Source organism: Atractosteus spatula, chromosome 27 (genome assembly GCF_055471065.1).
Source record: "Atractosteus spatula isolate fAtrSpa1 chromosome 27, fAtrSpa1.hap1, whole genome shotgun sequence".
NCBI lineage: Eukaryota > Metazoa > Chordata > Actinopteri > Semionotiformes > Lepisosteidae > Atractosteus > Atractosteus spatula.
This window is the reverse complement of record NC_142732.1, coordinates 5,871,164-5,898,919: the sequence shown is the minus strand read 5'-3', so window position 1 is coordinate 5,898,919 and position 27,756 is coordinate 5,871,164. Positions and strand designations below refer to the sequence as shown.

The window sequence follows — 27,756 nt, the reverse complement described above, 5'->3', positions numbered from 1 at the left end:
AAAAATACTGAGAGATTTGGTTTGAAATTTTACTTTTATTTCCCAGAAATGGGAGTTTCGGAGAACTTTGATTTGTTGTTGGTCTTATTTCGTTAATATTCATCGCTTAAGGGTAAGACCTAGGCGTTGAGTACAAAGCGAGCCATTCGGTTTTTGCTTCGTTCGGACAGGATACGTGCTTGGACTTTTTTCCGGGGATTTGGCCTTGTGTTGTTGATCTACCGAAAAGGTCTGTATAAACAGAAAATAATGTACTCATTTGAACCTCTAGACATTTTTTTTCAAAGATATAATAAGCCTTTTGATATAGAAGTTTGTGTTTGCTTAAAAAGTTGTAGCATATGGTCAAAATAGATTGTCTCAGTACAGTTGTTGTGATTAGTAAAGTTTGGGCTGCTTTGAGTTTGTGTTTCTAATGTTTACATATTTTTAATACAGCTGTGTTTACGAACTCCTGTTTTAAAGTTTGGAAAGAAAGACCAACTTGTTTAAGAAATATAAAAGTAAGAAATGAAGAACCAGTCGAACGATTAAAATCTTTTCTGGTCGTTAAAAACGAACAGGAGTAATACAGCCGACTTGAGATGTGAAAGCAAGCAGTTAAATTGTGTAGTCTTAATATCCTTCAAACAGGTTTTAATGCAAGGGTATTTCTTAAAAGAAAATGCACGATTTTATTTGTATTGTAAGTGTTTATATTCCCGTTGTTTCTATATTTTATGAACAAATATAACACTAAGTTTTAAGTTTATTAGTACTAATATTTAACAATAACCAACGTGTTTTTATGAATCGCTTTTTTCAGGTGGCACATAATCCAAACATGTCGATCTTGGGCTTAAAGAAGAAACAACCAAAGACTTTTAAAGTCAAAGTTATCACCATGGATGCAGAGATGGAATTCAGTTGTGAGGTACAGTATATACATAACGCCAACATTTGATCATTTGCAAGTATCGGTAACATTGTTAGTTTAATTGGGTCCCATCAGTTCATAGCACGCATTGATTTGTGTGAAGGCCTTTCACAGTATGCAGGAGTTCTTTCATTTTGAGAGAGGTAGCGTATTGTTCTACACAAGCAAAAGAAAAAGATGAGGTGGCATCATCTTTCACTCCTCATAACGTGTTTTCTGTGTTAATGATGATTTTGGACTTTATTTGAGACTCATTCCTTGGTACAGAATACTAAATTCCAGCATTAATTTATTATTTGTGTCCTTTGCAGGTGAAGTGGAAAGGGAAAGATTTGTTTGATCTGGTGTGCCGGACTATTGGCCTGAGAGAGACCTGGTTTTTTGGGCTTAGGTATACATTAAAGGATACCTATGCATGGCTAAAACCAGAGAAACGGGTGGGTTCTTGTTATTTAATGGTTTTATGAGAGAGTGATATGGAAAAACAGACTCCATACACATCCTGCTAATAACTTTACAGTGCATCATGAAAAGAACAGTAGAGCAATAGTAGTTTAGAAATGCAAGATTTAAAGATGTTTCGTTGGGAGCAATTCTTATAACTTTGGCAAAAATTTGAAAATCAGTTTCCAACAACAAAAACTTTAAAGAAACTCAATTGTTTAATGGGATTGGAAACCATCAAATAATTCAGATATTTTTCCCAGCCTTCCTATAAAAATAAAGCAAATGTAAAATGAACCTAACACATATATTGACAGCACCTCCATAAAGATGGAGGAGTAATAAATCTTTTTTTTTTGTTGCTAGCCTAGTTTCTTTATTTTTAAGTAGCTTGTATAGAAGAAGCCTATTGTTTTTGGTGCACTGTAAAACAGAAGAGTAGTTCTCAGCTGTGAATTTACTAATTATTTGTCTTTCATCTCTTTTGTAAAATAAAATTCTGGGGACTGGGATTATAAACCACTCAGTAGATCCAGCACTTCAGCTATGAATTCTCAATTGATCTACTTCATTGTTTATCAGGGTTTTGTGTTCTTGCATCATAAGTATTAAGACCTAAAGATAAGACAGTTCTTCTCATTAAATATATGCTTTTCCCTCTAGGTTTTGGATCAAGATGTTCCAAAAGAGTTCCCAATTACCTTTCACTTCCTGGCCAAGTTTTTTCCAGAGAAAGTGGAGGAGGAACTTGTTCAGGAAATCACCCAGCACCTCTTCTTTCTGCAGGTTGGAATGATATCCTGTCTGTTCCTTCCAAGAGTTTTACCTGCATCCTTTTGCTCATTCTTTCAAGTTAAAATTCACATCCTGACGTGCTTTAGACACTATGTGTGCATAAATACTGCACTTGAAAGGGCGTGTTCACTGTGCACCTAATGCAATGGGGATCCCATCTAATGTGAAATCATTTTTAAATACTAGACCACTGGTTTAGAGCAACAAATGGCATATGAGTTGAAACTAACCCTTTTAATGCAGCGAGTATAGTTTTGTGGCAGGATTGTGATGGTGTTCTCATGAATATTCAAAAGCTAGCACAATTCTGGTTTCACAGACCACAGTGAACTAAAACTGTATAAGAACCTTTTTTCTCTAAAATACACTCAGTCCAGATGGTGCAGATTAGTCTTACCATTTTGAATGCTAAATTCACGTTCCTGTTTGATGTCTTCAGGTTAAGAAGCAGATATTAGATGAGGAAATCTTCTGTTCTCCAGAAGCCTCTGTGCTATTGGCATCCTACGCAGTTCAAGCAAAGGTGAGTCACAAAGCAGATCAATGTGGAGTCGTACATTGCCTGGTTTTGCATGTTTTACTTATAATGTGTACTATTAAGGTGTATAACAATGGTGAGCTTCTGCTGTTTGTTGTGCCCAAATGTAATGTTTACTGATTTCGTATTATATGTAATGGAGAAAAAAGTCATTTTCAATGTTTGTGTGTTAAACACAAATCATTTATGATAGGTGGGTTAAGTTGGTACTGTAATGATTCAGAAAGTTTCAAGGGGTAATGGAACATATCCCCAATGGGTGACCTCTTTCTTGAGGTTTGAGTTTATTGAGCCTCACCAATTTAAAAGCAGTAAGAGGTATAAAACTGTTTGCATGAAATAGGGTTGACTGCACATACCATCACGGCATACCAGTCTTAAGACACAAGTGCTATTTAGCATAATTAAACATTTCTGGATCTTTTCTTTTCAGTATGGAGATTATGACCCAAACTTCCACAAGCCAGGGTTTTTGGCACAAGACGAGCTGTTACCTAAGCGAGTAAGTATGAGCAAGAGCACCGGTTGGCAGGGCAGCCAGTTTTTTTCTAAATAAGTAGTTGAAAAAAGTATCATCCAAAAATGCCTTAAGAGGTTTTCTGTAATATCGCCAACCACAATTTAAACACATTTAATTTTTTTCTTCACTTTGTCTAGATTTACAGGTTACAAATGATGCATTTACTGATGATTTTTCAGTGCATGAAAAGCAGGTGGGAAAGATCAAAAGTAAAACTATCTGGTTTTGGTATACATCTCTTTTCCTGATGTTAAGGGTTGCAATATTCCTTTAATAAATGACCAATGGAGTGTTAAAAAATGTGGGATGAGTCAAATTAATGATGCTGTGGTGAGACTTTTTAACGTTGAGAGCCTTTTGCATTCCAATTGTGGCCGTGTGTGTTGCAGTTCATGATTGTTATGCAAACTTTGTGCAAACGACACACAGGTTCTGATGCAGTATCAGATGACACCAGACATGTGGGAAGAGAAAATAACTGCTTGGTATGCAGAACACAGAGGAATCCCCAGGTAAAATGTTATTTTAGTTTATTCCAGAAATCTTTAATTTTGTATTGCTGTCCACCTTAAAAAAAAATTGAATTGTGGAAAAGCATGTTCTCTGTAGGTTAGACAAATCTATAGTATTAGTGTAATTTTTCTTTAGTTTGGAAAAAAGCTGTCAAAGATATTCCTGTGAGGGTTAAAATGGAAAAAAATATTAAAGGGATAGAACCGTGTTATAATTGCTTTGAGGGGGCTCAGGAAATTTAAATGAGTTACAGGATGTTTTTTTTCTTTTTAGGGATGAAGCTGAAATGGATTATTTAAAAATAGCTCAGGATCTTGAGATGTATGGAGTCAGTTACTTTTCAATCACAGTAAGTCTCTGCTTATTGATGCACTCTTGTTGCAAAGTAAGACGGACATCTCTGACCCTCAATGTGTGCATGGTCGTGTTCTGAATTTACTGAGATGAAACCGTTCCTATTGCTGAGATTTTCACTTTCCTTTAAGGAGGTAGACCATCGTTTATAACTATTTTATACTATTGTTACTATTTTTCAAATAGTTTTTTTTATATATATTTCTGCAGTAGTATAAAAAATGCAGCAGATGCTACACTTGTTAGACATGAAAAAGATGTCATTATTTTTTCACAGTTCTGAAAACATTCTTAAATACATGGAATCACATGGAAACAATATGCATTTTATAATTATTATTTCTATCTTCAGATAAAATCTGACATACTGTGTGTCGTATAATGTATGATTATATAAGACTTATTTAATTATTTTGCACATATGAATGATCTGCATCTGTATAAGGTACATAGTGTTATGCTGTAAAAGCATAGTCTAATAGCTGGATAAACTATGAGGATTTGTCTGAAGGCTTTACGTTTTTTGTTAACATATAGCAAAACAAAAAGGACACTGAATTGTTGCTTGGAGTGGATGCCCAAGGTCTTCATATATACAACCCCAACAGCAAACTGAATCCCAACAAGTCCTTCCCTTGGAGTGGAATCAGAAACATATCGTACAGTGAAAAGGAGGTGAGATAAATCATGTAGGTTTATATGATAAGGCCTACAAAACACTTATCCTGGGATTTTTGCTTTATATACATTTCTTGAAAACCGCATGTACTGTCTTTATTTTTCATTTTTTTCCCCTCTATCTTGTAGTTCACAATAAAACCATTGGACAAAAAGAAAGAGGTTTTCAAATTCTACTCCTCCCAGCTCCGAGTCAACAAACTGGTATGTGTTTAAAAACACAAGTAGTCTAATGTTTAGACTCCTTTCCGGGCCACAAAGTGTGAGTCTCGTCATCTGATTTGATCTCACCCAGATCTTGCAGCTGTGCATTGGAAACCATGACCTGTTTATGAGGAGGAGAAAGGTGGACTCCATCGAGGTCCAGCAGATGAAAGCACAAGCCAAAGAGGAGAAGGCAAGAAAGAAGGTGGGAGTTTGGTGTCTGGAATTAAATGTTTGGGTCCAGATATGTCTCATTAGTCATTTGTTGAATATACATTTTTAAACGCACATTATAGACCAATACTGTGACAGCTTGCTTTAACATAAAAAGTAGCCACGAAATATTTAGTCTTTACACATATCTTGGGTTTAAAATCTTTTGTTATGTCCAGCAGAGCAGTTAAGACCAGCAAATAGAGTTGGTTGTAAAGGGGAAGTGCAATGCGATTTTCATATTTCAGGGTTAAAAAGAATCGGCATTAATGAGTGTATTTCAAACCAAAATAAAAGTAAAATTTATACAGTAACTTGAAAAATCTCCAACTGACATCACAAAATAGACCAAATGTCCAGGTATACGCAACGTTATGTTCTGCAATTCAGAACGAGGCAGCAAAACTTAATCCCATAGAAATATTGCTTTCCATTTTGAGACGGTTTGCCAACAAATGCTACTCGTTAACTGCTTGCAGATCACGTTGTAACATTTCTGCAATGTCTGCTCCACATCCTGTACTTATTCGCTTGTATGTCTCATTACATTAGTCATTACGAAAACTACTGAGCAGGAAGGGCCGTATCTTGTCGCAGTTTGTGGGAACTTGAATGCGGGTTTGCAACAACATGGCAACTTGCAGTACTTTCACAAAGTTCATGATTTTGTGCTTAATTCGAAATTTATCATTTTTTTCTATAACGTCAATTAATTAATTTTCTTTCCGAGGTTTAATAACCGGGCTGAGAAATTGGGAAATTGTGACAGTCCCCTTTTAATTGTGGTGTTAAAAACCTGATGGAGATAAGTACGCCTGACTACTGAAGTTTGCATGATCCCTGCGATCTTCCCCCGCGTCCGCATGTTTCCTTGAATAGATGGAGCGGCAGATTTTGGCTCGGGAGAAGCAGATGAGGGAGGAGGCAGAGAGGGCGAAGGAGGAGATGGAGAGGCGGCTGTTCCAGATCCAGGACGAGGCGCGTTTGGCGAACGAAGCGCTGGTGAGTTCAGCAGTGATGCTCTGCACAGCACGCGGTGCTCGGGCTTCTGATCCCGACATATTGACACAGGCCCGATCTCATCTGCAGATCCGCTCCGAGGAAACGGCAGACCTTCTAGCGGAGAAGGCGCAGATAGCCGAGGAAGAAGCCAAGCTTCTGGCGCACAAGGCTGCTGAGGCCGAGCAGGAGAGGCAGAGGCTGGAGGTCACAGCTTTGAAGACCAAGGAGGAAAAGAGGCTCATGGAGCAGAAGATGAGGGAGGCAGAGCTGCTTGCAGTCAAGCTTGTTGAAGAGTCTGAGCGAAGGTTATCTAGATCCTGACATCTTCTCAGCATTATGTATTACATATTGGATATGAGCACATTTTATTGAACTGATAGTCATCTAGTATAGAAATGTGATTTCAATTATTTTGGGATATAAACCTGAGCTTCTTGCTCAAAATGTTTACTAAATCCATTTTATCTATCTCCTAGATCGAAGGAAGCAGATCACCTCAAACAAGACCTGAATGAGGCAAAAGATGCTGAACGAAGAGCCAAGCAGAAGCTGCTAGACATTACTAAAACAACCTATCCTGTAGGAGTCCTTGATTTCATTTCTATAAAAGATTATGTGCAAGTGGTTTGATCAGCATAAATCATTAAAAGATTCAAACAACATCTATCTCAAAATAAAAAATCTTTCTTTAAAGATCTTAATGTCTTCTCTACAGAATTACTTAATATGTCTTTAACTATCCAATTCTTTGTCCAAGGATTCAGTTTGTACAAGCTCAGCAATTGGACAGGCCGAAATTCCTAGGAGTTTTCTCCTTCATTTTTCTGTTTTGTCTTGATGAGAATATATTTGGTCATCATATCAAATTCTTTCCTCCTTAATGGCTCTATATCTCATTTCTATTTTTTTTGAGGAGGTGGATTGTGGTGTCATGACCTCCCCTTTCTTATTTCTGTAAACCGTAAGTGAGGAATTATTAATTAGGCCAGAATATGATGTTAAATTTATATTATGTCATCACAAACTCGTATTTAAACTTTGATTTTGTCGGATGTTTTTAACAAGATATTCTAACGTAGCAATTGTTTTTTCCTGTGGCCTATGATTCTTCTGGCTTTGTTTCAGCTTATAGCGGCATACTCCAGTCCCCCTCTACCTCTTCCTGCCGATGGCGGTGGTCTCAATCTGGAGACCGGATCCATCAGGATCGATTTCAAAGACACGGATATGAAACGGTTGTCTATGGAGATTGAGAGAGAAAGGTATGGGCCTTTGTTCCAGATGGATTACGAATGATCACATAACTAGGAGTTGTCTCTTTTCAGTTTTTGAAAGTTTTCTGAGATTTTTCTTTCCTCTGGACTGAATGTTTCTTGGAAAAAACAAAACTGTTTTAAAAAAAAAAGCCATAAACGTGCATCCAGATTTCTTGTGTGGAAAATTATTTTACATGATTTCACAAATTGATATATGATGGTCCTTAGACATTCTGTAACCCATTGAATTTAGTGATGGAGATAATCTTTGTCCTGACACTGGCTCTCAAAAAGGTTCCCTGGGATCAAAATAAAGCAATACTGCATACAGTAGGTTATTTTCTCTTCCTGAAGGGCAGTGCAATTTCTTGGTTGCAGGCTGGAGTATATGGAGAAGAGCAAACACCTTCAGGACCAGCTGAAGGAACTGAAATCCGAAATTGAATCCCTGAAGCTGGAAGAACAGCAAGCTGGGATTTTCTCTCATCGTGGAGAGACCAGGGCGTGTCCTGAACCTGCCTATCTTCCCCACAGTACTGTAAGTGCTGCTGCAGTAATGCACACTGTCCTTGGTTCAAAACTCCATCTTTATCATGACCCTGAAAACAGACTGAGGTTTGTATCGTAAGCTATCTCATGCAGAGCTGTAATCTGGAAAAAATATGAAACCTTTTTTTAAAAATTGTTAGCTCCTCATCCACTTCAGCCATGACTGATAGTCTTGAATCCTGACACTGATTATTTTTTGTAGCCTGTACACCAGACAGAGTTTTGGGATTCAACAATCAGTTTCTACCTGTTTTCATCATTTTAGGACATGGATTTTAATACGTCTGTAATACGATTGAAGAATTTAAAAGAGTAAATGTAGTTTTAAATATAAATGCTGCATGTTTATTTTCTAGTTACTGTTAAAACACACTTGTTAGTGAACTGAAAAAGAACCTCTTGTAATAACTGCATGAATCATGTTCTTCAACCTGTGTTGAATTTAAATGATGTCGGAATGAGTACGACTGAGTTCCTGGTTTGTAATTTTTGTGTACTGGTTTGTTGCTTTGACTTTAGGTCGGGCACTATGATTCAGAAGTTATCTACATTTGAAAACCCCAGGGAAGATTATGGGACAAAAACCTTATTGAGGTGATAAGCCATGCTCTGTGTTCAGTGCTATATAAATGGTGGCTGCTTTGAGAATAAGCTCCTATGCAAAGTTTTCCAAAAAAATAATACTGGTTATCCTACTGTCTAAGCAGCAAAGCAGTTACTGAACTACAGTCTGCTTATATTTTCACATTTATTTTGGAAAGAGATAATTAAGGAAAAAGTGTTCCTCAAAATAAGAGAGAAGGATTTGGCCTGGAATTTACAATATTAAAATAAAGTGTCATTTCTTAATTCCATGGTTTCAAGCTGAAACAAAATCAAACATAATGCTTGAGATCCAGATTTACAACGTGTTACCAGTTTAAATGCATAAAGACTGTCACTGCCGTCAGGTAAAAAAAAAAGTAAGGTCACAAATGTTTGTTTAAAGTTGTATGATTTAATTGACTCATGGATGTTTGAGTATAGAACTTCCTTAAATCCTGCTAAATTAAAATAGTGGTAGCTAGATAGCCTACACAGGGCTTTCCAAGTGCTCACTAACTGACTTAAGACTTAATTGCAGAGGAACTGTAAGAGCACATTTAAAAAATACACTAGACAGTGCATCGTGGAAAAGGCAGGAGCTTGGTTTTTGTCTGCGGGCTGTGGTATATTAACTGCTTTAAAGCAATATGGAGAGGCTGCCGCTGCAGAAAATGTATTGTCTTTGTGCAAAAGTGCCGTTTGGGGCTGGGATGCGTGTTAATTAGCTGCAGTTCAGGGTGCTGCTTTGCAGCAAGCCTTAACATTTGCTGTGCTTCCTGCTTGCTCATCAGTGTTGCCATCGTAAGTGATGCTCAGTTTAACGAAACCTCACAAAGAAAACTTTAGTGCCTGTCATTATTTTTAACAGTATAATATATTTTATATGAAATCTTGAGTGACCAGACATTTCTTTTTTTTTTGCTTTTCAAAGATATTTTTTAGACTAAAGACTGAGCAGTGCTTCACCCTTTTCTCTCTCAAGGACGGCTTGCTTCTGAGGCTGCTAAGGTGTTTTGGTGTTAGGAATTTTAGTTACCGTACCAACCTTATCACGGGAGACTCTTGTCAGAAGAATTCAGTCTGATCTCAGCAGGGACCTGGGATACGATCTGAATTGATCAGAGACGTGAACGTTTACGAATTGTTGTTCCGATTTAAAATTAAGTCTCTGAGCCATATTCGTCAAGGTTTTTGCACCAGTTGTGTTTTTTTGACCACGTCTATAAGAGAGGAAAATGAAAAATCATTTTTGTGCAAAAATGAATGTTTCCTGACCATTGATCACAACCATGTACTTTGAAGCAAAAGCCTCATTGAATATGGCCACTCGTCATTCATCATGGTCTTATTCACCCTCAATCCAGACCTGCCCCGACCAGATTTTTTTCCAGATTCCAGTTACATTGTTGCACTCAGTGCCAAAATGCTGATACCACATGAGATTCACATGTAGTTTTATTGTATTATTGGAGGGGTCATTAAAATGGGCAAAGAGCATTACTAAAACTTGGTTTATTTTAGGAAAACCTGCCTTAACGTGCCAAATAATTGCCTTATTTGGCACGTTAAGAGAAGAGCTAACTTGATTCCAAAGGCACTGAGTTTTCATTGCAGGTTTGGATTAGGTTTACTAGAGTATATATGCAATCCATTAAAGCAATAACAGTAAATATGTTTTCTTTTTCAGCGCAACTCATCCTATATGGCTCAAATGTCCTTCTTGGAGGAGGTCTAAAAACACATTAAATGGACTTGTGGGACATAGTGCAGTCAGAAGCTCTATATTATAATTATATGGAGGATTTGCATAAACATTAACTGACACTGACCATTGAGAAAAGTTGAATATGCATTTCTTGTATTTAATTTTTTATAAAAGTAAAGCCCAGCTAGACTGGGTTAATCTAGTAACTTTTCATTTTGTTTACCACTACACTGTACAAGCAGATGATTTTTGCTGATTTCTCCTCATTATGTTACTGTATTGGGAACATTTCCAAGCTTTTATTCCAGACACTAAAATGTGTGTGTGAACACAAGTGGACTTTCTAAATAGTTTTCAAGAAAATGTTTTCTATCTTTGACATATAGTAACCATGCATTCTCCTTTTCAAGAATCTAGATTATTATTGGCTCAGAGATATTCACATGTATGATTAGTTGATAGCCATTGATTTACCAGATCAAATGTACATTTGTTATGAGTTGTTCCTTTTTAACAAAGGCTCAGTTGAAGATTGAATTCGATTAAGTATGCTGTTATCAGTTCTGCGAGCTGGGCAACACTGCCCTCTAGAGCCCATTAAAGACCGTTCCAGTACATGCTGGTCTGGATCCAGTGCTTTACTTCAACCACAAATTGTTCATTGCTTTCACGTCTTCCCATGCACATGCTACTATATAAAAAAAAAAGGTTTTAAAGTTTATTTTCTCACTTTCATTTTATTTTTATGAATGATGTGTTATCTTTCTGTTTGATCATAGAAGGGATGTAAGTGAGCAGTCCGTTTTGTAATGTTCACACACCATGGAAAACTTTAATGTAGGACAAGTGGGCATGGGTTAAGCATATGTCAAACTGGGATGTAAATATGTAGCTAGCACACAATTGTCATGCAACTGGGATAAAACAGCCTTTCAGTTGACATAATAGCAGGGCTTAACAAGGGGCAAATAATTAAATCCCCATGTACTCAGGATTGAGATCAAATTCCAGTTTTCACCAGGTATTGTTTTAAAACATACATAAGTAGCAGAACTGAAGAGTGAGTTGTTTGAATTATTTTGCTGTTGTATGGGTGTATGGACCATAGAGTCCAGTCAGTGTTTGTATATGACCTTAGTTTCCCACACACTACTACTTCTCCTATGCATTCCCATATTTATTATATTTATGTTTTCCACAACTACACTTTTTTTGAATTGTCACTTTAAAAATTCATGTTTTAATGAATAACAACTTCATGTTAGCATAGGCTGAGAAAGTACCTCACGGGCTTTACAATGTACTTTAATGCTTTTTTTCTGAAGACTTATTGCTGCATATTTTCTTAAAGAACAGATTTTAAACACTTTATTGATCTTAATGAACATGACATCATTACAGGGAGCTCTACCACACCACCTGTTTGTGACTAGGCATTTTTTCTCGTTTGGTTTCTTTTACAGAATATGTAAAAAGGAGCACTGCCCAATATCATGTGATCTACTTGTTTTGTTCAAATAAAATGTGCCTTAAAGTTACACGGAGTTGTGATTGTGTTCCAATGTTCCACAGAGTTTTTCAGATCAGTCCGATGCTTTCACCGAAGAAGTTCTATAGCTCCTTTTAAGATACCTGGTTATTTAATCAAATCCAGAAAGATTGTAAAGTGATACCATTGCCTATAGACCTTTTAGTGTACATTCATATTGGTTACCTCTCAGGTTGGTAATTATGTGTATATTTAGGTGGCAGAAAAGACCATACTCTGCAAGATTGTTTTAAACATTTTATTTAAGGTTTGAAAGGTTTAAATATTTATAAGTGTTTGTGATATGAACTGAAAACAAACTGTTTTACTCTTATATTGGTTAGCACTACCAGGAAAGATTCAAGGGTATTCTGGTTTATGGGCTTGTTTAGTACCCTGTCCAGTAGTTTGTCTCTCTTCCTGTCCTACAGGAGATAGCCCTTAGTTACTGAACCAATCTGAACTTCAATGCGTTATCTATATATGGGTGTAAACTGGAGAAATAGGTGCAAATGTTGGGAACAACAATGCACTGATTTGTGAAGAGGAATAATCCTGCTATCAGATTTGGAGAAAACATTAGGTTGATGCAAAACACTTCACCACAGCACCTATTTTAATCAGAATTATGTGACATCACATTACAGCTGGTTCAGTAAGAAACTAAAACTGGTGAGTTGAATTAGTTTCATTTAAGTGCCTTTACTGCGATGTGAAAGTATGTCAAGGCCTACAGTACTTCAGCATTCTTCATAATGAGGCATATGCTATCACATGCTAAAAGCAAATATATCCACAGTATAATAAGAGGACATTAGTTCAAACATTAAAGGTACTTAGATGGAAGATCATCAGCACTGAAAACAATGGTCATCACTCAAATACTTATCTAGATGTCAGTTGTGTTTTTGACCTTATCATCACACACCATTCCTGATTTTACCACATTCCACACACTGCACTAATTTATACTCAAGTTGAAAAGTCTGAAGAAAACTTAACAAAAAATAATCTTAAGATCCAATACAAACATTTGTAATAAACATCTTTTGAAAATTACTTTCAAAGGGCTTTTCATTTGAAATGCAGCAATAATATATTCATTCATATAAAATATATTTCTGTATATTTTCAGTTTAATAGGAGCTTAGTTTTTACAGCTACTGTAGCTCAAGGGAGCTGGAGGCTTGGAGTTGTGGCTTGTCTACTCAAATTTTTCATCTCCTTCTTCCACGTCCTTCAGACTGAGCACCTCCAGGGTACCTTTGCCCTTGGTGTCACAGCGGATCAGCTCGTCAATCTCTCGGAAACAGCCCGGGTCAATCAGGCACACCTGTGGGATGGAAAATGATTCAGATATTATGCGAGTCTCCTTATACTACTGGACTAGAGACATCTGTTTGTTTTTGTGGTAGAATGCAACTGCCATAGAATCTTTACAAACAGCAGATGACAGTGTTATTTTCTGGATGCTTACAGATATCCTTATTCTCTTGGTGTATATATCACTTTTCAGCTCATGCTAACAATTTCATTTTTCTTCCTGTTAGGAAGGCCAAGTGCCTTATTGTGCAAATGACTGCACCTGTGATAATCACAGTTTCCAAAGTGCGGTGTGTTTGTCCTGGTGGTTTCTAATTTATTATGGTTATACTTCAATTGTAACTAATGCAGTCTGAATTTCACAAAACCATGTATATCGGACTATGGGACCTCACAGTGTCTTTTTATTTATTTATAAAATTTATTTAGTCATTTACTAATTTACTAGTTATTTAGTAATTTTTTTTTGCTCTTACCATTTCCAGCTGCTCATCAAAGTCTTCACTCTCAATCACCTTAATGAGAGGCTTGAGTTTCTCTTTCAGCTTCTTGCCCTCCTTGGCTGGCAGGATGAAGCGCAGCCTCATGTGAGCTCGCTGGATCTGCATGGACTCTTTCAGCTGCCTAATTACCTCCAGGGCCTGAAAGGGGAAGAGTCACCCTTAGGAAGAAAAAGCTCAGCAGAGACAAAACCTGTGGGTCCTGAGGATAGAATGGCTTTGTGTCCAATTCTGTTACTTTAAAAAACTGATTTTATGAGGAAATATGAAGACCTCCTTGTGAAATGTACCTGGGCCCTTTCAGCTCTCTCAGAGCTGGATGGGAATAGGGGAAATTTATCTAGATGTGAAGTGAAGGTTGAATTTAATTCAGCATTCAATAAACAGGTGTAATTATTACAAGCTGCTCTGTTACACCTAAGAGTACAGGAGGGTGGAAGATTTTTTAAATTTGTAATAAATGGAATACCACAGCTAATATTATTGTAGTTGAAATAGAGGAAACCAGCAATTGAGGTATGATGGAGTTTGTACAGTCTCCCCGTGTTTGCATGGGTGTGTGTGCCCCGTGATGGACTGGTGTCTAGGGTTGACCCGCCTGCGCCTCTTGCTTGCCGAGATAAGACTCCGGCTCCTCCGCAACTCCACGTATTGAAAGAAGCGGATAGATGGATGCACAGCTGCCAAAAGAAGAGCTAAAGAATCCCGAATTTTGGCACTGGAATGCCAAAGAAAGCAATTGTCACCTGCTGCTTGGTGCTCTTGTTGGCTTTGACAGAGTAGTGGATGTCCTTCATCGCTCGTTCGATCAGGATCACTGTGTAGGGTCGCTTGGTCTCTGGGTTCACACACTTCTCCGCCACTATAGTTGCAATATCCCTGAACATCTGCTCCAGCTGACTGTGACGTTCCTTATCTGAAACCTGCAGCTCACCTTTGGCCAGAATCTTAAAAAGACAGAACAGCTTGATCATTCAATCCCCAGCAATCAGTTGCTTTGAAAGAAAGCGGTTTCCTACATGAAATGACATTATTCATTCATTTTAATTAAAATCTCCACACATCTTTGCCTGTGGGAGAAATCATTAGACTGATTTCTGGACCTGAACAATTCAGGAGATGGAGGTGCTCAGTTGACTTGTTTTGTATCCCCTACCCTATGATAAGATACACATATCCTCATCATTAATTAACAGGTGATTGTTTGTGAAACAATTTTAGAATTTGGTCTTTGACCTAAGTTTCAAAATGCATAAATCCGATTTTTTTCATTCTTATGTATGTCATAGTTTAGACCCTGGTTTACACCTCTTGGAGGTTTTTGTGATGTGCCTGCTACTGGCAGAGGTACAGCATAAACTTGAATAAAGGGATGAGAATTCTCCATATTGCCTGGATAATGCAACACTGAGAAAACTCAAAAGTGAGGAGGTTAACAGGTGATTCATTTCATATGGAATGAAAATTGTACTGTGTCTAAAGAGCAGGAATGGATTTGTTTTATTCTTATTCAAGTGATTACTCACTTGTTTACATATCTCTGTCAGGTCATCAGTTTCAAACGCTTTTGACAGATCTTCCTTCTTTGCCACCTGACCCTTGGACACATTAACGAAAACTGTACTCGTCTGCAGAACTTCGTCAAGATCCTTCTCTCTGCAAAAAGCAAATGTTTTAATGTTTAAAATATATTACAAATACTTGACTGAATTATCAGACAACTGAATCAGGGAAGTCTGATTATCTTTCAGTTCAGCTTAAGTTTGCTCAAGTAGTGAAAGCTGGTTGCCTGTTGCTGTTGACAATGATAATATCAGTAGCTAACAAAACAAATGCGTTATTGTAAAACTATTTTTAAAATTGCATCTACGTATAAGTCTGCATCACCACACTGCCCAAAAACTGTTCAATGTACTACTGATAGTAGTGAAAGCGAAGTAGTGCGGACAACAAAACAGGCGCAACTGTCGGGATGAAAACTGAACTCCACTTTACTTAAAATAGCAGTACATTCCTATATTTACTCTAACTACTCATTAAAGGTCGGTAGTGTGGACCAGTAAGTCTTGAAAGAAATGACATGTAACTGTGAAGTTCAATACTTACGCTCCCGATCTCCAGCTCATCACTTTATTTTTGTAGCAGGCGATCTCAAATCTTTTTCCTCCTTTCTTCATCCGCACAACGGCCACATTCGTGAGCCGAATCTGGTTTGTGGGCGTGAAAATCGACATTTTCCCGTCGTTTTATTCGTGAGCAATAACAAACCGCCTGTACTGTTTTCTTGTTCTGCGTTTACCAGTATTTACTCGGTCATCACATGAAATTCACGCCTTCGCTTTGCTGTGTCTTTCAACATATAGCTCCGAAGGGAAACGGCAGAAAACTAAAACCGTTCCGCTGGAACACCCACGAAAATTGTTATTTTTCGTATCACGTTCTCAGTCGAATGAATATAAACATTATTGATAGATTTACACTGACCTGTGAAATACCCACTACTGAGTCATATATCTAGGTAATACAGTAAACATTTTAGACGTACACGTCAAGTGGCCTGAAAAGCACCTCACACACCAATGTTTTAAATAAAGTATTTTTGAATATCCCATCATTCCTTATTTCAAACAGTATGGCTGCCCCCTTATGGAATGTGTTGGCTTGGTCTTGAATTTATGCTGCTGCACATTTTAGGTTTTGATATCGAGTATTGATTGTAGATATGATATTTTGATAACAATTATAGAGGTTTGAAGGTGTAATGATTATGTTGCTTTGGGTTTCTCACATCTTGTGTGATCTGATTTTAGTCACGTTTGCTGCTGAAACTGAGGGTAAGTGATGACAAAGCTCGCAAAATTGGGGTGTAAATGTTAAAAGACATAGTCCAAAACTTTGGGGAAAAAGTCATATGAAATTAGTTTTTAGCCGTAAAACACCGTTAAGATAAAAAGGCAACACTCTATTGAAACCTAACTACAGCTGCATTACCTGTACCTAGGTTTCGGAAGAGATCAGTCACGTGAGCATGTTACCTGTCTTTTAAATCGCTGGGAACTATGTCGCTGAACATGTGTTTGATCATCTTGAAACGCCTGTTTCCTAAACGGGAGGAAAGGTTTACATGAATTTCATAAAGTATGAAATTGAAGCGATTATTCGATAATTATTCCAAACTTTACCAAGTTATACACATTGCTGTATTTTATAGCTGTAGGTATTACATTTTATTGTGTATGGTGGTAAGTATTTTTGAAAAGTAGTGAATAATATAGGTATAGCTGAAATTTATATGAGCGTCTCGGGCACATCACTACTGTATTGGATGTGTATTAGCACAGTATTGCTTGAATTCTGAATTCATGAATTCAAACGGATTTGATATTTTGAAAATATGTAACCTATATAGATAGATAATACTTTATTAATCCCATAGGGAAATTGATGAATATAACAGAATATAGTTGCAGACAACTATATGTAATAGACCTAGAAAAATATCTAAGCTGAAAACAATTATTCCATAAGCTATTTATTCGTCTTTGTTTTTTGTGCATCTTTGTGCATATTTTAAACAAATTAAAGGATGGTACAAGCATAACTTTATCTTGAATTTGTGTGGAAAAATATACTGTTTTCTAAATTTGATTTGCAGACAACTGGAAGGATGGATGGGGCTATTTTCACTCCTGTTTCATGTCAGCATGGCAGAACAGATTCTTTGTGTACTCTGTGGCAGCTGTCTGCATTGCTGTCTGGTTTACTTTTCAGATGGTTACAAAGAAGGAGGTAATTGCTTTAAATTGTCAGCCAAATTGTTTTGCAGTTTTGTTTTTTTTTAATATAAATAAACAGTATTGATCTGATTTATCCTTAAACATTACAACATACTGTGCTGACCTCATAAACTGTTAAACAGTAATAAAACTATCTCAGTGCTTGTTCTTTTGTTTTTAACTCATAATTTTCTTGTAATTAACAGACTTATTGGCTTTTACTTAGATTGATTATATGCAAATCACCTGTTAATGGTGTTAAAAAATGGAAATCACAGAGGTGACAGAGGTGATGCCATTATCTTTTTTTTGGTAGCTCACCCTAACCTGGGCACACAATTGCTTGGCAATAACTGGAGCTGGATGTTAAAAAAGAAACAGAATGGTATCAAGAGCAAAGTCAAGACATGTCTGCAGTGCACTGATGAGCCCTGATTAGGGAGAAATTAGTCTAAAAGATTTGACTGCTCGTTTATCTGTGAGGGAGCTGGGAAAAAAAAACAATTAAGTGGAATGTCTTCTGCTCCTGTGTTTTAATTATGTTTTGCATATTCTCCATTATCAGGCTGTGTTTTCGTGTCTGCTATGCGGACCTCTGTAATTGATTTACTGAATGAATTAACCTTTATTTGTGCATTGGGCAAAGTGCGATGCTAACTAAAAGAGAATTTGATAAATGTTTTCGATTTACTTCTGAATGCTTTGTTCATTTTTGTCTTTGTAAGAATAAAGGAGTAAGTAGCACCCTGGCTCAGAACCCCAAGAATAAAAAAGAGAAAGGGATTGTGGCTGAAAAGGTCAACAAAGTTTATGTCTCAGGGGTGAAGATATTCTATGGTTCTCAGACCGGAACAGCAAAGGTAAAAGGAATTTTGAATTCAAGTCTTAAATTAGAGGCAATATTGCCTGTCTTGGTAATATGGAACCACCTGAACTATCTTGGTCATATGTTGCTTATATAGCTGGAATTGCATGTAATTGGATGTTGAGTCCGTATTGAATTTTGTAACACTTTAAGTTGAGTTTTTTATTTGTTACCATTGATGATTTGCTCAATTATATTGAGAACCTCTGTTTTCATTTTGTGTCATGATCTTGAGACTTGGTGTACAGCCCTGCTACATTTATTTTTTAAAATGCATTACAAAGGAGTTTGTTAAAACATAGTAGGTGCAGTTCTGTGTTGTAGGGGAGTTGCATTTAAAATAAGACCTACAAAAACATTCCTCGGTGAAGCAAAAACTGCTGCTGAATTGCCTTAGTTAAGAATGAGCCATTGTACGTTTTAGAGTCTGCAAAACCTGATGTATTTCTAAAGAACTTTAATTACTAAGATGCATGTTGACATGGAAAGGCTGAGGTAACCAATTTCACTTGCACAGCTTATCTTAGGTACATTTGCCAGTGGTTGTGTATTTTGTCAGCCCTCAAAGTCTCTAAGCCAGGCTAAAAAAAGCAGTTCTTCTAAAATTCATGACGAAAGTAATTTCGTTTCTACCCACTAAGTAAGCTGTAGACTGGAACAGTTCAGCGCTATAACCTCACGAAAGTAGGTCAGTATATTAAAGCCCATTTTCTCTTTTATAGTAAGGTGGAAAGCTCTTTAATGGGATTCAGTGAAAGTGCTGACTGTGGGAATCTGTGTTGCATGTGTACAGGGCTTCGCTGAAGATCTTTCTATAGATGTGCAGTCCCTAGGCCTGCCTTCAGAAGTGATTGATGTGAAAGATTATGATCCAGATGACAGTTTGGCAGAAGAGGTGAGTGTGTAAGAGCTCTGGTGGTTAATTCTTTACATGGGCATCAGGCTTGGGATCAGAAGAGCTTTTTGTGCTTAGTTGCTGTGCATGTGAAGTTGTGCATGACTTTCTGGACACTGTAAAACACAATTTTTTAACATTGATTTTAAGTCAATCTAATTGTGCCCAACTATATCCAGTTGCTAAAAAAGTAGATTTGCTTGATTTAAACTGTCGTTTATATGGAATCATTGTGTCCAAATGATTGTTATCTTTTTCTGTCAACCCTGTTGTAGCATTGGTAGTTGGTAATATTTCTGACTTCTTTGACGTATTCCAAAGAATATGGTTAATATGAATTGGAATAAAACTGGGAAACATTGATACACTTAATAACACAGTTATTAACTGTATATCTTTGAGCCTCATCCAACTCTATTGAGCTACAAAAGGGCCCAAAGTTTGCTTTTCCTTTTCCTAGCTAGAGCTTAGTGGGTGTTGACAGCACTGTTTTTTTCTGCTGAGTACATTGCAGTAAAACACTATTGAAAATTGGGAAAATGGTTGAAAGCAGTGCCCGAGATTTTAAATTTGAAAATATATACAACAATTCCTACTGTAGCTGCCTAGCTGATATATTGCGTGGTTGGTCCCATGTCAGGCTATTGGATATTATTTCTGTCAATATCCAGTTTTAGGGTGGGCAGTATGTTACCTTTGAAATGAATTATTGATATGCTGGGGTGGCATATTTCACCCAGTTTCAAGGGATTTGTTACACTGAATGCTCAAGATGGAAAATTTTATCAAGAGCGATGACGTCTTGTAACAGCTTAACTGGATTCTGCCAGATAGACATTAGGCTCCACGGCCAAAACTTTGTGTTTTCTTTCTTCTCTTTTCAGCATAGAATAAACCTATTACTTGTTCCTTTGCATTATACCCATTGATTCTCTGGTCATCCGTGATCAGTTATGGTGCATCACATAGAATATGCCAAACGACCTTATCTTTTCTGTGACAATGGTGTGCAATGGAGGTTGACCTTTTTCTGTGGAAACTTGTCTTGCAGATGAGTGCTCTAATTAGTTGACAAGGGGATGGTGCTCTGCATTACATTCCACATATGATTAAAACTCGCTGCAGTTCAATACACTGCTCTTTTCCTTTCTCTCCTTGATCCTTCTTACCTAGCAAAGTGATCTGATGGCGTTTTGCATCTTCACCTACAGAACCTTATTTTCTCAGCCGAACTGGCAGCCTGTTCTCTTAGTGCTGAATTTAGTTTCACTGCTATTATGCATTCACTCATAACACAGTCCTTTTAATTTTTTCTATTTCTTTTTTTCCAGGCTACAAGCAAGTCAGTTTGTGTGTTTCTGTTCGCTACTTACACTGATGGTAAACCCACAGAAAATGCCCTTTGGTTTTGTAAGTGGCTGGAGGAGACATCCACAGATTTCAGATATGGAAATACCTATCTCAAAGGCATGAGATATGCAGTCTTCGGTCTGGGGAACTCTGTGTATTCCAGCCACTACAATACGGTAAAAATATAACCATTTATTTGCTGTAGCCTCGAGTACTGTTATATCTATGTATATTTAATTGAAATCTCCCTGAAATATATTTACAGATAGCATAGGAAAACTAAAATTTCTCTGTGTACAGAAACAGAGATTGAATGATGGATGGTATTAGTGATGTTTTTTACTGTAGGACTCTTTTGCTAAATATTCATTCAGTTTTATTGTTTGTTTTCTTTTGCTGAGAATGTTTTAAGAGGAAACACCCATCAAAAAGATGGAAGAAGAAACCCTCTGAAAATGAGCTGGATGTTCTTTTTGTAAAGCAGTGTCATAGCTCTGCAGCAGTCTTAAGTGTAATGATAGAAACACACTGATTATGCCCAGAGGCTTTTCCTTGTGAAAAATAAAAGTTTGTTTGAATAGGGTACTTACACTAATTATTACATGACTCACACATACTGTCTTTTTAATGTGGTGTCTGGATTGTGTGAGGGCAATATTAGTGAAAAGCCACAAACAATGGGAAAGTGATTAGATAACACAGCTTAGGAGAGGCTGACAGACTATACAGAGATGTAGCGTGTGCGTTAGTCAGAGTTCTCTTGAAGACTTTAAGATTGTGGTGTCTTAATTGCAGTTTGTGAGATCTAAATTATGTCATCTGGGTAGAAAGATGATTTCTTTGGTGCCCTCGAGACATGTAAATTTAAAAATCTACTTTTCTTGTTCTCCTGAGGTTGAAGTGTATAAAATCAAATCAAACCGAATCAAATCAAATCAAAGTTTATTTATCAAATGCACAACTATACGGCGTGCAGCAGTAGTTGCTGGCAATGAAATGTCTTTTTCTGCGAGCTCACAAAAATTACAAGAATCACAAAAATCACAAAAATTCACAAAAACACAAAAATCACAAAATTGAGGTTACATTTTTGAAATTGAATAAAACTCAATGTGAGTAGAGCTGTTATGTGTCCATGGTGTGTGCAATATATACATGTAGTGCAGTTATGCTGAATATAGTGAGAATTGTGTGTCCATGTAGCCATTACAGGTGATTTGCTAAGGAGCTACAGGTTGGCTAATTAGCAGTCTTATTGCCTATAGGACACCTGTTTAATTGCAGCGTTGGTACCTTTTGTAAACACTGTAAATAACACTACAAGAACGAATGAAAGATGGCAGGAGAAAGAAATGAAAAGTTTCTGCCCTGGTGTCCCCAACCCCCCCCCTGCTGATGGTGTCCCTCAGGTGTGCAAGAACATGGACAAGTGGCTGTGGATGCTGAGTGCTTCGCGCATCATGACCCGCGGCGAAGGCGACTGCAACGTGGTGAAGAGCAGACATGGCAGTATAGAGGCCGACTTTGCTGCCTGGAAGTCCAGGTTCCTGACCCGCCTGCAGAGCCTCGCTAAGGGGGAGAAGAAGTCCTGCGGCAAGAAGTGCAAATCGGGGAGGTGCAAGAACAAGAAGAAGCACCAGCAGCCCGCGGAGGAGGAATCGGAGTCCTCCCCTGGCAAAGAGGAGCACAGCTCGGAGGTGTGCCTTCAGTCCAGCCCACTGCTGCCCTGTCCAGTCCAGTTCAGTTTGTTTGTCATATGCACAGGTGCAATGAAGAGCTCATTTGCACGTACGCTCCAATGCAAAGACGACGCCAAAAAAACCACCCCAAAAACACCAAAACATCAACACAGCAGCAGCCACAACAACAAAGTTAAATAGCGTACAATGTAAATACAAGTCAGTACAAGCAGATTGAAAAAAAAAACCTGAGTTAGTGGTAGGTGGAGAGTTTAATAATCTGACAGCTTGCGAGAGAAACTGTCTCTGAATCTGGAGGCTCGTGCCTTTATGCTCCTATAATGCTTACCAGAGGGCAGGGGAGAGAAAAGCGAGAAACCAGGATGACTGTTATCTTTAGCAATACTTCCAGCCTTCCAGAGATTTCAGAGCTGTAGCATCGAAAACACCAAAGAAGCGTGGCCAGCAACTGTGGTCCACTAAAACAGCGTGGGATTTCTTCCAGTCAGTCAGTAAATGCCAGAACTTGTATGAACACAGTGTTCCGAGATTCTGGGGAAATGTTTTGTAGATTTCGGAATCAAAGGGGCTAGACTGCTTGTTCTGGACTTTCAGATTTCCTTCCAGGTGTAAAATTGAGTCTTTGATGTTCCTTTTACATGGCGTAATACACGGTACCTTTTTAGTTTTTAAAAGATCCAGAGATTTCATGCGCATTTAAAATGAAGTGTTTTACTCTTGGGTTGCTACTTTTACTATTCATTGGCACTAGTTCATTGGCACATGCTGAAATTTTTTTAAAGGTAGCAGTCGGAATTTAGAGTTTTTTTTGCAAAGACTGAATAGTGGCGAGTGCAGTTTTATTCTTCTGGAAGTCCAGGGACGCAGTGAAGGAACTTGAAGAGTTCACAGTGCCTCTGTTCTTGTAGGAGGAGTTGTTTGAGACCAGCAGCGAGGAAGACTTCACCCAAGATGAAGTCGCCACTCATGGGCCTGTGATTGACGTGGAGGATCTGGGCCAAGTCATGAATCAAGTGAAGAAAGCCAAGGTGAGTGCTTTCTAAAAGGCAGCATTTATCTTATCACCTTTAAAGTCAATTTCGTGGTGGTCAGTGTAATATTTCAAGCCAGGCCTGTAACATTTAGAAGTTCTTGATGTGATAATTTAGCCGGCTGTATTGATATTGTGATTTCACCGTTTGATATTGAAATATTGATATTTCAACATGAAAGCATTGCTGTATTTTTTAAGGTTTCTTCCACACGCATAATTGAATTGCAAATTCTAATTAATTTTTTTTACTGCTTTTCTGTTCTACAAACTACAAAGGATGAGATCCCTTTTTCTGCAGTTTCTGTTTTAACAAGCCTGTTAAATAGACTCTTTGGGGATCCTGAACGTGAGGAAGTGCAATCTCGAATGCGTTTACTGTACCACTACCTTGAAACTAAGCATTAGAGAAGGCAGCTAAAAAATCACAGACAATGTGGTAGACAAATCCAAACGAGGCTTTCTAGGATTTTGCAAAATTCTGAACTATGATGATGGCTGACACCCACTCAGCAAGTCTGTGTGGAGGAGTAATTCATGAAAAAATATATAGAGAAAAAGCAGTGTAATTTCTACCTTTATTGATTGAATAATCGGGACACAGAACATGCAGGCAAAGTTTCCTGGGCTTCTTCACAATTTCCCAGCAGTTTCACAGTTTGCTTGTGTCTCTTTCAAATCCCGTGATGGGAATATTTTGAATATCTGCCTTTGAAAATGCTTTAAAGCAGTAAGCCTAATGAAAAACCTGATGGATCATCTTTCTTTATTTGGCTGGGATTAAATGGTGCTGACAGATATGGAGTGTGCACCATTTAGCCAGCATTCTGGTCATTGGAGTGGGAAACGTGCTGCTTTTTTGTTAAATTGAAGGCAGCGGCTTGAATAGTTTATTTTTACAAATGCAATTCTGTTGGCATTTAATAATCCACTCCTCATAATTCAGAGTAAAGAATTGGACAGCACATCGTCTTGCTTGTTTGTACAAACAGCCCACCTCAGTCTCAATTAAGTTTGGCTGTGCTCCTGTTAGACTGGTAGGCTCACATCTATCCAGGTGATTCTCTCAGTGAGAAGAATTGGACGCCTGCAAAATTTAATTAGGGGGCACAAGTATTTTATTTTTAGCGTAGTTGGAATCATGATAAGTTTATTGTCAAATCACTTTAAACTGTCAGGTGTGAAGTGTCGCCACCTAAACCTTATTTTATATTTATTCAGCTTGCAATAAATTAATGAGGTAAAAATGGCTAAAATAAACAAGCATCTTATTCTGCTGCCATCTGTGGTAGACTCTGCAGAGCACAAATTAATGTCATGAATTAAACAATTCTTATGTGTCGTTTTTCTCAAATAAATGGAGGTCTTTTTTTAATTGATTTCTTTCTACTGGTAGCCACTAGTCATAAATGTTTCATATTTTATTGTTATGTACATTTTCAGACATATTTTAGCAATGCACTGAGAGTCTGGCTTAATAACCCTCCTCTTACATTTTCTTTCCAGTACCTTTCTGTGCACTCAAACAATTTTCTATGTCATTTATCTAGAGGCATACTTATATGTATATATGTGTATTATTTTTCTGTATGGTGTGTTTCCAAGTAAGGCTGAAGAATATAAATAAAAGCAGAAGGGTTGTATCATCGGGTGGTTCGCATCACTGCCTCGTAGTGCTGTGGCCCTGGGTTCAATTCCAGTACCAGGGTGCATTCTGTGTGGGGTTTGTATGTTCTCTGTGTTCATGTGGGTTTCCTCTGGATGCTCCGGTTTCCTCCCACAGTCCAAAAACATATAGGTAGGTTAATTGGCTTTTGGGGAAATTGCCCCCGTTGTGTCTGCATCTGTGTCTGTGCTCTGTGATGGCCGGGGATCCCTGTCCAGGATGTACCCTACTGCGTGCTTGTTGCCCGCCGGGATAGTAGGCTCCAGCTCCCCCACGGCCCTGAATTGGATGACGTGGTTAACAGATGGATGGGTTATAACGTTTTTGTGTTTTTTACGTGTTTCTCCGGTTAGAAATGAAGGGCATTAGGTACATGTCTGCTTTCCTTTTTCCATTTTGCCTGTGTCTTATTTTATATTTCTGAGTAAATTTATACTTCGGTTACTCTCGTGCTTCTCGAATGGTCGGAGACCCATAAGCGAGCAGGGAAGGCAAATTCATGCCACCCCAAGCTGAGAAGTGTCATGGCAAGGGAGTTTTGGTGGTGTAACATCGCATTTTGCTCTTTACTTATCTGCATTCTAGCTTTGAGGGGCATTACTTGGCATCGTCACTGTGGGGTCATTGTCTGTTCAGAAGCTGTTTTATGTCTAAAATGATCATTAAAAGAGAAACCACAGCCGTCAACATCACTTTGACCAAGATCGGTTTTAAGATTCTCAGGTGTAGCGTTAGAGCTCAGAAAAGACAGCAGACCTCAGTCATTTAAAATACTGCAACAGAAAGAATTTATTTTGTTGTACTTGAAATGTATGGGAAATCGCAAAGCCTTTTATAGTTGTGCAGAAGGCAAGTGAAATATAGATGTAAACAGAGGCCAGATGTAATTAACTTTATATGGAGGAAGTGCAGCATCAGTCAAGTCATAGGTTTGATATGTGCAGTCTTTTTCAAATAGAAAGTTTAGCCCATCCATACCTAAAGAGACAGCTTAGGGGTACTAGCTTTCCAATTCAAACACCTTTGTCATTTAAGCTAAAGATGCCTTTAAAAGCTTTCTTGGTGACGGATATGGAATGAAAGACTGTAATGAAAGAAAATCGCAGAAAGACATACTTAAAATCATTTAGCTGAATGAAGTATGGAATGAGAAAATACTGCACTCTGTTAATGAATTACCTTAAGGTATTGTAGCTCAGGTTTGTATATGATGCTGAATCATCATAAATATTTGTAAAATATTGTTGCATTCTTTTTTAATTTAGCACTTGCAGAGTCCTGTTATTGTTCCTGTTTCATAATGGATATAAATGCATTGTAGGATCCTTTGCCTGAAACGTCTTCAGCTGGGTTTTGCCTAACACTTTAGTGCTTGTTTCCATTTTCTGTCACAATCTGCTGTGCGGACTTGTTCAGAACACACGCTGTACTTGATGAGTGTACGTGCTTGTTGGATTTCTTTGCAAATCCAGTTGTATTGATCTCAAGTTGATTGAAGCCCACTAGTTCTCAGCACAGAAGTTATTCCTCTTAAAATCTTCCACACTGAAAGGATTTATTTTTAAATTTGTGAAGCGAGACAGGGACAGTTTTACTCCAGGAGCAAGGTTTACTCTTTCTTTTAGACCTGATTGATTTACTCGTTTGGCTTTGATCATACTCTGTGTACACAAGAGCCCCTTTTAAAATTAAGATTCTTGGTTGTAAACACAGAATTCTGACATGTCATCAGTATTCATACCCTACAGGAAAGGAAGATGGAACAAACTATCTTTCTGGTACAGCACTTGGCCTAAAACTTTTATAACATTACAACTCTATGCCGGTTCTCATGGTAAATGTAAGGTTTTTGACCAAAAATAAGGGAGAGAAGGGTCATGTTTTTGCAGCCTGTCTGACTTGGGATGCCACAGTGTAAATAATATATGGATGGTCTTACATTTCCAATTCAACCCATGGGATCTATCTGTTAATATCAGCTGCTGTGTGTCTTTTTAAGAAAAGGAATGGTCTCAGGGCTGAAATCAAGTTGTTTAGTATGTGTGACAAGTAAGAGAGTTTTGCGTTGTTAAAAATCACTCTGCTCGTGTAGTTTTGAATTCCATCACAAGAGGGCAGGAGAGATAGAAGGATTCATGTGGAAAGAGACCCAGCAATAAAACCTTTTTTTGGTGACATTTACACAATGACTTTATATTTTAATAGGCCCCGTCTGTCTTGTGGTGGTATTTAAAGAACGCTTTAAGGTTGGATAGTTATAGTTGGATAAATGTTTGACTGAAATGAATGCCTGAATTTTTTTTTCGATATTGTAAAGCCTTTTTTTCCTATTATATGGCCACAAGTCTGAATTTACCACTAACCCTTAGAAAACGTTACTGTGGTGTACCACAGTAAAAGTACAGTAAGGTAAAACTCTGAAAAAATATGGTAAAACATGGTATTGAGCAGACTGTGGGAAATGTTGGCAGAGAAAAGGTAAGTTCATTGTATGAGTCACTTAACACCTTGAGATAAAATGAGTGAATATGGCTAAATGGTCTCCTCTTAATTCTCCTCTTAATTGCACCCTTTCTTGTTTCTTATAACATAAGTGTGAAAAACTATTACAACAGAAGGTTAGATATTCAAATTGCGGAGCTGAATGTTTTCATGCAATTAGAAGTGTTTTGTAAGACAATACTTTTCTGTTGTAGTCCCATAAAATACCAAAGAAGTATATCACCGAGATTCAGATCACAAACTCTGAAGGAACACACACAGGTGAGCAACACACCTGAGTGCTTGACTGCAGATGCAGACCTCTTAAATGGAGTCAAACTTATCACCCTTAACGCAGCCTTCTAGGGTG

At 37.7% G+C, this 27,756-nt stretch overlaps 3 protein-coding genes across 6 annotated transcripts in view; 2 read left to right on the top strand and 1 right to left on the bottom strand.

Annotated features, from left to right (window-relative positions):
* The first annotated feature begins 97 nt into the window (after nt 1–97).
* nf2b (NF2, moesin-ezrin-radixin like (MERLIN) tumor suppressor b) lies at nt 98–11,810 on the top strand. Of its 4 annotated transcripts, XM_088906739.1 has the most exons (18): nt 98–229; nt 806–913; nt 1,228–1,353; nt 2,024–2,146; nt 2,595–2,678; nt 3,127–3,195; nt 3,643–3,725; nt 4,000–4,075; nt 4,618–4,755; nt 4,888–4,962; nt 5,054–5,167; nt 6,055–6,177; nt 6,265–6,482; nt 6,654–6,756; nt 7,303–7,439; nt 7,812–7,971; nt 8,502–8,576; nt 10,255–11,810. In XM_088906739.1, exons 2-17 carry the CDS (start codon nt 824–826, stop codon nt 8,535–8,537), a joined length of 1,755 nt encoding a protein of 584 aa, XP_088762865.1. In that variant the 5' UTR covers nt 98–229; nt 806–823; the 3' UTR covers nt 8,538–8,576; nt 10,255–11,810. The 4 variants fall into 4 exon arrangements, with proteins under 4 accessions (XP_088762865.1, XP_088762864.1, XP_088762866.1 ...); XM_088906738.1 differs by lacking the exon at nt 8,502–8,576; XM_088906740.1 differs by lacking the exon at nt 10,255–11,810 and having other exon boundaries at nt 8,502–8,672.
* Nucleotides 11,811–12,045: 235 nt separating this feature from the next.
* sbds (SBDS ribosome maturation factor) lies at nt 12,046–16,211 on the bottom strand. The gene is made up of 5 exons (XM_088906741.1): nt 15,730–16,211; nt 15,150–15,279; nt 14,370–14,570; nt 13,600–13,764; nt 12,046–13,133 (listed from the first exon to the last, which is right to left on the bottom strand). The coding sequence occupies exons 1-5, from the start codon at nt 15,855–15,857 to the stop codon at nt 13,005–13,007; spliced, it is 753 nt and encodes a 250-aa protein (XP_088762867.1). The 5' UTR covers nt 15,858–16,211; the 3' UTR covers nt 12,046–13,004.
* A 31-nt stretch (nt 16,212–16,242) lies between these two features.
* Nucleotides 16,243–27,756, top strand: part of tyw1 (tRNA-yW synthesizing protein 1 homolog (S. cerevisiae)) — a 68,527-nt gene continuing 57,013 nt past the window's right edge. The window contains exons 1-7 of the mRNA XM_088907244.1: nt 16,243–16,457; nt 17,279–17,412; nt 18,125–18,259; nt 19,058–19,159; nt 20,491–20,685; nt 21,919–22,206; nt 23,118–23,237. Coding sequence (XP_088763370.1) covers nt 16,385–16,457; nt 17,279–17,412; nt 18,125–18,259; nt 19,058–19,159; nt 20,491–20,685; nt 21,919–22,206; nt 23,118–23,237 — 1,047 coding nt within the window. The 5' untranslated portion in view covers nt 16,243–16,384. The remainder of the gene's footprint in view (nt 16,458–17,278; nt 17,413–18,124; nt 18,260–19,057; nt 19,160–20,490; nt 20,686–21,918; nt 22,207–23,117; nt 23,238–27,756) is intronic.